The sequence below is a fragment of the Nematolebias whitei genome, chromosome 20 (genome assembly GCF_014905685.2).
Source record: "Nematolebias whitei isolate Nwh7 chromosome 20, NemWhi1, whole genome shotgun sequence".
Classification (NCBI taxonomy): domain Eukaryota; kingdom Metazoa; phylum Chordata; class Actinopteri; order Cyprinodontiformes; family Rivulidae; genus Nematolebias; species Nematolebias whitei.
In genome coordinates this window covers 40319845-40329003 of record NC_056517.1, presented here as the reverse complement: position 1 = coordinate 40329003, position 9159 = coordinate 40319845, and the positions used below count along the sequence as shown (strand labels likewise).

The 9159-nt window shown below is 48.6% G+C and overlaps 1 protein-coding gene across 1 annotated transcript; it reads right to left on the bottom strand.

Annotated features, from left to right (window-relative positions):
• Positions 1–6: 6 nt before the first annotated feature.
• eci2 (enoyl-CoA delta isomerase 2) lies at positions 7–6949 on the bottom strand. Its single transcript, XM_037694028.1, has 10 exons — positions 6871–6949; positions 2785–2888; positions 2613–2711; positions 2350–2538; positions 2177–2246; positions 1566–1668; positions 918–1038; positions 648–737; positions 435–578; positions 7–311 (listed from the first exon to the last, which is right to left on the bottom strand). The coding sequence occupies exons 1-10, from the start codon at positions 6947–6949 to the stop codon at positions 156–158; spliced, it is 1155 nt and encodes a 384-aa protein (XP_037549956.1). The 3' UTR covers positions 7–155.
• Between the last annotated feature and the right edge of the window lie 2210 nt (positions 6950–9159).

Below are 9159 nucleotides of genomic sequence, written 5' to 3'. Positions count from 1 at the left end.
TTGATGTTGGAGGACATGTCCACGCTTGATGTTGGAGGACATGTCCATGGTTGATGTTGGAGGACATGTCCATGCTTGATGTTGGAGGACATGTTAGAGGACATGTCCACGCATGATGTTGGAGGACATGTCCACGCGTGGCTCCTGGGGCTCCATCAGAGCCTGGCCTTGGCCTGGAAGAAGCTCATGACGGCGTTGAAGCACTCATCAGACGTCCAGCGCTCCATCAGACGCTGCACCTCTGCGTCGTTCACGGCGTACAGACGCTCCTTGTCCACGGAGCGGACCAGTTGTTTGGACAGAGCCAGAGACTGACAGAGACACAGAGAGGACAAGCGTCACCAGGCAGATGTGAAGAAAGACTGATAACCACGTTGCGGTAAACACGCTACATGTATGTTCACGTGACGTGGAGACGTATTCTGTGAGTTTACGTTGCGAGGCAGCTCGGCGTAGGCCTTCAGTCTGGTCCAGACCTCGGACTGGAAGCTGTTATCGGGGAACACCTCGGTGACCAGACCCAGTTGACAGGCCTGGACCGCCGTCAGCTTCTTATTGAACAGCAGCATCTCACTGGCCTGCAGACACACAACGGTTCAAGACGGACACTCAGCGGTGGCTCTGACCAGCAGGCGGTCTCTGCGTACCTTGGCGGCGCCCATAAGTTTGGGGAAGATGTAGGAGGAGCAGCCCTCGGCGCTCTGACCCAGCTGGGTGAAGGGGGTGTGGAAAGTGGCCTGCGACGCAGAGAGACGCTGCTTCATCAACAAACATCAGCAGTGACCGATTCTGAGCTCATGAAGCTTCACACGATACTTCACTGAGCAGAGACTGGACTCCTCTGGTTCATACCACAGACCCAGGTCAGAGACCTGGACTGGGAACTACAGTCCACAGTGTGTTTGTGGTGTGTGTACCCTCTCTGTGGCGTAGACCAGATCGAAGAGTCCCAACACAGTGACGGACACTCCGACCGCTGGGCCGTTCACCACGGCGACCAGTGGCTTGGGGAAGTCGATGTAGGCCCGCACGTACATCCTGTCGAAGAGGAAGTAAAACGAAAACATTAATGTACGAGGGCCATGTTTGACTTCTAAACTGGTTTCTTCTAACACATTTCTGTCCTGCTTCAGATCATGTTAGTCCCATGGTTTTACCGGGGTGTCTATAGAAATCACAGTTCTGCTTCCAGGGCCGTGTTCACGAGTCTTTTACAGTGGTCCACTTCTGTTTCATAAAGTCCCATCAGGGCTCAGGTCAGGACCCGATGTGACAGAAGACCCTTGTCAATTAGCTGTTTTCATTCTTGGTGTTCAAATGTCATTAATGCTGTGGACATTTTTATTAATTAAACAGTTTTAGGATTTAAATTTGATGTATTCTTTAAAGTTTTTAAAGATTTAACAGTTTTCATGTTTTTGGATGTATTGTCCATCACCTCTGGTCAACTCTGGTTGTTTAAACTTTATAAATAAAGTTGGTTTGAATCCATCAGTAACTGTAGGACAGCAGGACACATTGTCTCCGGGTTATGTCCCTAATTAGCCCTCCAACCCGTCCATCACCTGAGCAGGTCTGCTCCACGTTGGGCCATGGCCTCCACCCCGCCCTCTGGGATCTTGGTGAAGTTTGTGAGGTCGTTCCCGCTGCAGTAATAATCTCCAGCTCCTGCAGGAGGAACCACGGTTACACTGAGGAACCAGTAGGACCTGGACCCTGGTCAGACCTGGACCCTGGTCAGACCTGGACCCTGATCAGACCTGGACCACAGTCAGACCTGGACCACAGTCAGACCTGGACCCTGGTCAGATCTGGACCCTGATCAGATCTAGACCGTGGTCAGACCTGGACCAAGGTCAGACTTGGACCAAGGTCAGACCTGGATACTGATTAGACCTGCCACTGATTAGACCTGGACCCAGGTCAGAACTGGACACTGATTAGACCTGGACCCTGGTTAGACCTGCACCCTGGTTAGACCTGGACCCTAGTCAGACCTGGACCATGGTCAGACCCGGACCTAGGTCAGACCCGGACCCAGGTCAGACCTGGACCCTAGTCTGACATGGACACAGGTCAGACCAGGACCCTGGTCAAACCTGGACCATGATCTCAGACCTGGACCCTGGTCAGACCTGGACCCTGGTCAGACCTGACACCTGGAACACGGTGTTACCAGTGAAAACGGTGAGGACAGAGTCGTCTTTAGCTGCCTGCTCCAGAGCTGCGATGATCTCGTTGTACATCTGAAAGCAGATTAAATTTAAGCAGGAGCTGAAGGAACAAACAGATGACCAAACACAAGAGACGTCCTGACTTCCTGTTTTATTTTGAAAATCTCAAACTGACCTCCGTTGTGATGGCGTTTTTCTTGGCTGGTCGGTTCAGTTTGATGGTAGTGATGTTGTCCTCTGTAGTGACCATCAGCGTCTCGTACGTCCCTCCACCGGCGGGCGTCACAGCCACCTGGGCGGAGCTTCCTCCCTCTGCTTCCAGCAGGGAGCCAATCAGGTCGCAGTACTGTTGCCGAGCTTCATCCTGACAGAAATGAGCGTTTCTCAGCAGCAGAACGGGTTCAGGTCAAACAGTAGAGGATAGTGAGATGCTCAGACCTGAGAGGTGGAGCCCAGAGACTTCCAGGCGTCCCATTTGGCCTTGTTCACAAAGTCCAGCATCCCTGGTTTGGGGGTGCTGCAGGGACCCTGAGTGGCCTGGAGGAGGAGGAAGAGGAGTTGGTGAATATTTCTGAGAGTTTTTTTCCCCCAATTCATCTGTGGTCTTCACCTGCTTAAAGAGAGCGTAGATCTTCAGTTTGACCTCATTCCCCGGGTCTTTCTTTAGACTTGACAATTTGTTCTTCGCCTGCTCAAACTCCTCCACTGTCGCACCTGGAAATGCACCCAAACTCTGAATGAACCAATCAGAGGAATGGAAACACACCTAAAGAGGTCCAGGTCACAGCTGAGGCAATGCAATGCCTCTCAGGTCTGGAGACAGAGTGCAGTACAATGTGGCCAGAGATGAACAGAAGAGAAGCCTCAGAGAAGCCAAGACAGAGTACAAGAGGACGATAGAACAGCAACAACATGCAGCAGGCGTGGCAGGGACTCTAGCATCTCACCCACTACAAGTCCAGCAACACAACGACGACAGAGGGAAATGCTGCACGTGTGGAGGAGATGAACCACTTTTTTGCACAGTGCAAAATTAAAGGCCCTCTGAGGTAGCCGTGACTCTACTGACTACAGGAACTGTAACCTCAGAGTGCAGGAACAAGAGCTGAGGGGGGCTGAGGGTGATGAACCCCAGAAAAGCTGCTGGACCAGATGGAGTGACTCGGAAGGTCCTACGACCAGCTGACTGGGGTCTTCACTAAGATCTTTAATGCATCATTGTCCTAGTGATTCCTCCCACCATGCCTGAAGTTGGCTATAATGGTCCTATTGCCCCAAAACACAAACATTAGCAGCCTCAGTGACTACAGGCCAGTAGCCACAGTGGTTATGAAATTAGTGCATCGCCACATCATGTCCTGCCTGCTGTTTACGTTGGATCCATTTCAGCTTTCATACAGAGCTAACAGATCAAAAAAGGACACCATTGTTAAAGCTCTTCATTTTGACATAGTATTCCTGCTGTTCCATGTGGGAGATGCTATGTTAGGCTGCCCTTTGTTGAATTTAGCTCTGCTTTTAATACCATACTTAAAGACAAACGGACAGCAAAACTACTAGACGCACCACCTGAAGATAGATCAGACACTTCCTCTCTGACCAAGTACAGATAATCAGAATCAGTCCTCATATCTTCACAGCCCTCAGCCTCAGCACTGGTGCACCACAGGGCTGTGTAATGAGTCCTCTGCTCTAAAATCTGTACATGACTGCATCAGCAACCACCTTGACTAGACCATTGTCCAGTACGCTGAAGACACCATCATCCAGTACGCTGAGGACACTATCATCCATTACACTGATGACACCATCATCCAGTACACTGATGACACCATCATCCAATATGCTGAGGACACTATCATCCAGTACACTGATGACACCATCATTATCCAGTACACTAAGGACACCATTAGCCAGTACACTGATGACATCATCAACTAGTACACTGATGACACCATCATCAAGTATGCTGCTGACACCACCATTATCCAGTACACTGTATGCACCATCATCCAGTACGTTGAAGACACAATCATCCAGTATGCTGATGAAACCATCACGAATGCTAATGACATATCATCCTGTATGCAGATGACACCATCATCATCAAGTATGATCATCCACTATGCTAATGACACCATCATCCAGTACGCTGATGACACCATCATCCAGTACGCTAATGACACCATTGTCCAGTACACTGATGACACCATCGTCCAGTACACTGATGACACCATCATCCAGTACGCTGATGATACCATCATCCAATACACTGATGACACCATCATCCAGTACACTGATGACACCATCATTATCCAGTACACTAAGGACACTATTATCCAGTACACTGACGACACCATCATCCAGTACGTTGAAGACACAATCATCCAGTATGCTGATGGCACCATCAAGTATGCTGATGACATGTCGTCCTGTATGCTGATGACACTATTATCATAACGTATGATCATCCACTATGCTAATGACACCATCATCAAGTACATTGATGACACCATCGTCAAGTACGCTGATGACACCATCGTCCAGTACGCTGATGACACCATCGTCCGGTACGCTGATGATACCATCGTCCAGTACACTGATGACACCATCATCCAGTACACTGATGACACAATCATCTAGTACACTGATGACACCATCATCCAGTACGCTGATGACACCATCATCCAGTACGCTGATGACACCATCAAGTATGCTGCCGACACCATCAAGTATGCTGATGACATATCATCCTGTATGCTGATGACACTATCATCATCAAGTATGTTCATCCACTATGCTAATGACACCATCATCCAGTATGCTGATGACACCATCATTCAGTACGCTGATGACACCATCATCCAGTACGCTGATGACGCCATCATCCAGTATGCTGAAGACACCATCATCCAGTACGCTGATGACACCATCATCCAGTATGGTAATGACACCATCATCCAGTATGCTGACGACACCATCATCCAGTATGCTAATGACACCATCATCCAGTATGCTGAAGGCATCATCATCCAGTACACTGAAGACATCATCATCCAGTATGCTGAAAACACCATCATTCAGTACGCTAAAGACACCATAATTCAGTACGCTAAAGACACCATCATTCAGTACGCTAAAGACACCACCATTCAGTACGCTAAAGACATCATCATCCAGTATGGTAATGACATCATCATCCAGTACGCTGAAGACACAATCATCCAGTACGCTGAAGACACAATCATCCAGTATGCTGATGACACCATTTTTTTTTTCATTTACCCTTTATTTATCTAGGTAGTCTCATTGAGCCACGAGAACTCATTTTCAAGAGAGACCTGTTTAGGGAGCAGATGGTGGGGGTTAAGGGCCTTGCTCAGGGGCCCAGAGTGGGGCGAATGAGGGTGGAGGCAGGTGTGGATGTTTCACCTTTTCAACCCACATTTTGATGTTGACGGTCCCGGGAGGTGAACCTGTGACTTTCTGATCACAGGACCATCTTCTCTAACCTCTAACCTGCACCACCACTCCCCACCTACGTTGAAGACACCATCATCAAGTATGCTAATGACATCATCATCCAGTACGCTGAAGACACAATCATCCAGTATGCTGATGACACCATCATCATCCAGTATGCTGATGACACCATCATCATCCAGTAAATTGAAGACACCAGCATCCAGTATGTTGAAGACACCATCATCAAGTATGCTAATGGCACAGAGACTCTCTGTTTATGTCTTTCTCTCTGTTTATCCGTGTGTCTGTTCAGTGTTTCCCCTAGATAACTTGCCATGGAGGCACGCTCATCTCGTTCATGATTTTTGTCCGGGGGTGGGAGGTGGGGGGACACACACACACACACACACATGGACGGAGACACGTCCTGAGCTATACAGCACACTGTTTATACTGACTGTGTGGGGGGTGGAGACAGAGACACATCTCAGCTGCACGCCGTCTGTACCGCTAGATTATTTGGGGGGGGGGGGGGGGGGGCAGAGCTGTGCGCTCTTTGTACCAACAGTTTTTGAGTGTGAGGTGGGTTCAGCATGAAAGAAGTCTGCCTTTAGCTTTTTAGCTAGCGCACCTGAGCGAGCCACTAGTTTAGTGCTATGTGAATGCCGACAGGTGGTGGGGGTGGGGTTAGGTGGGCGGGGCGCCCCGCTTCTATAATGGTAGGGGAAACACTGCTGTTTATCCGTCTGTCTCTGTTTATCCATCTGTCTATCTATTTCTCAGTCTTGTCTCTCTAACCGTCTGTCTCTCTCTCTCTATCTCTCTCTCTGTGTGTCTCTCTCTGTGTGCGTCTGTCTGTCTCTCTGTCCGTTTATCCATCCGTCTGTCTGTCTCTCTCTGTCTGTTTATCCATCTGTCTGTCTCTCTACGATTTGTGACCATATTCTGATGGATGGATGTAAACAGAAGTGATTGCGCACAGTGTACACAACCCAGTCCTGACTGCAGTGGAAATTCAGTCAGGGACAAACTGGTCTTGTCTTTATGGAAGCTGTCATAAAAACTGGTCTTTAGATGGTGGACCCCAGTTCTGGTCCTGATCCAAAGTCTGATCTGGACTCAGGGGGTCGAGAAACTTCGGCTGATGAAAACTTTTTCAGTGCAAATTTTTCTGTTGTTTACAGTCATTAACAGCCGGACTCTGTGTTCTGGGTCTGGACCTGGTACTCACCCATTGTCAGAGACCCTGTGGTGTAGAGCGTCACACTGGGGACAATGGACCGGACCAAACTGGAGACAAAAAGGAACATTCAGAGGTTTCCTGTACTTCAGGAACTTTTCAAAGTCAAAGTCAGAGTTTCTTTATTTGTCATACACACCACATGTGGTACATGAGGTGGAACAAAATTATGTTCACAGGGTCCCAGTTACATCCAACAATAAAATGTAAAATTAAAACAGTAATAACATCTAAGATATGAAGTAAGAAAACATCAACTAAAAATACACTAAGCATTAATAGTACAAAAACATTACGCCGAACAGCAGCACAAACACGAGTCTGTGTGAGCAGATGAGCACGAAGGAACACGTCAACATGAAACAGATCAGCAGCAACATGAAACAGATCAGCAGCAACATGAAACAGATCAGTAGCAACATGAAACAGATCAGCAGCAACATGAAACAGATCAGCAGCAACATGAAACAGATCAGTAGCAACATGTGATTTTTCACAGTGATTCTCCTGGTTAGAGATTCATGAGTCTAACAGCCTCAGGGTAGAAGATGTTCCTCAGTCTAGTGGTTCTACACTTAAGCCCCCATTATACTGCCGCGTACGTCCATACGCAGAGGTACGCACTTACGTACGCGGAGGTACGAGCGTACCCCCCAGGGCATGTCCGTGCAAAGCTAACATTTTTACGACTGCATACGCGTATGTGGTGTTGCACAATAAACTGCCCAGCGACGGACTGTTTTGTATGCGACACCAATGTATTAAATTCCCCTTCTTCATCCCTGATCTGGCCTTTTCTTTTGTTTTTTTTTTGCCAAGAGGCAGTGATCTTTTCCTCCTCCGTTGATGCCATGACTGAAATGGTGAGAAATGAAGGAATTTGTCACGAACGAATTAAACTCAGGTCCAGCGTGGCTGCGGGAGGGTCTGGAGATTTCCTTGTGGGCTGGTCTGATGTGTGGGCTGGTCTGATGTGTGGGCTGCAGGGCCAGTGCTCCCTGTTATTTTTAGATCTTTTTATTAACATATAAACACAGAACACCACTGTGGTAGAGGCTGCCAGCGCTCGTCCCCCCCCCCCCCCATGTCAATCAATCCAATAGGCGTGTCAGCAAATGACCAATCGGCGACCTCCATTTGTCCCAATGGTAAACGCCCCTTGTCTGTGAAGCTGCTCTGCAGCTGCTCTGGCTATACGCTGGAGTATCATGTCTGAACGCTCTGCATACAGTACACGTGTACGTACGCGTGAACGGACGTACGCGGGAGTATACTGGGGGCTTTAATGCTCGTCAACCTCCTTCCTGAGGGGAGTGGGACAAAAAGTGTGTGTGCTGGGTGAGTGTGGTCCTTCATGATGCAGGTGGCCCTCTTCCTGCATCTGGAGGTGTAGATGTCTGTGATGGTGGGGAGACTGACTCCAACATCTTCTGTGCAGCCTTCACCACTCTCTGCAAAGCTTTTCTTTCTGCAGCTGTGCAGCCTCCATGCCACACGTTGATGCTGGAGCACAGGATGCTCTCCACTGCACACCTGTAGAAGGAGGTGAGGACTGAGCTTCCAGACCAGCTTGTCTCAGCCGCCTGAGGAAGTAGAGTCTCTGATGAGCTTTCTTCATCAGGCTGGTTTTGTTGTTGCTCCAGCTGAGGTTGTTGTTCATGTGTACACCCAAGTACTTGTAGCTGGAGACCACTTCCACCACAGATCCTCCTATGTTTGGGGGAGGTGTGGATGTTTGTATTGTCTGAAGTCAACATATCATCTCCTGCATCTTCTTCACATTGATGTGAAGGTTGTTCTTCCTGCACTAACTCTTCAGATGTTCCACATCCTGCCTTTAGCTGGACTCATCATTGTTTGTGATGCATCCCACCACCACTGTATCATCTGCAAACTTTACAATATGACAGCCTGGATGGGTAGATGCACAATCATATGTGAGCAGAGTAAACAAGAGAGGGCTCAACACACATCCCTGAGGGGAGCCAATGATGAGGGTTATGGTGGAGGAGGAGAAGTTGTGGATCCTCACTGACTGTGGTCTGTTTGTTAAGAAGTCCAGGACGCAGTTGCAAATGAAGGGGCTTAGTCCTAGTGTGAGTGGCTTTACTATCAGGGTTTGGGGGATCATGGTGTTGAAGGCAGATGTGAAGTCCACAAAGAGCATATGGACGTAAGAGTCCTTCTGCTCCAGGTTGGTGAGAGCAGTGTGCACCACAGAGGAGATTTTTTTAAGTTTTTAAACGGGACTTGAAAACCGAGAGGGAGGGGGCCTGTCTG

Bases quoted from the DNA above. Each gene is read 5' to 3' on its own strand.
- eci2 (XM_037694028.1), bottom strand. From the start codon at position 6,949: ATGTTCCTTTTTGTCTCCAGTTTGGTCCGGTCCATTGTCCCCAGTGTG. The intron at 2,712-2,784 runs GTGAAGACCACA...CTCCTCCTCCAG, and splicing joins TCTACGCTCTCTTTAAGCAG to GCCACTCAGGGTCCCTGCAG. The intron at 2,247-2,349 runs GTCAGTTTGAGA...ATCTGCTTTCAG, and splicing joins AAAACGCCATCACAACGGAG to ATGTACAACGAGATCATCGC.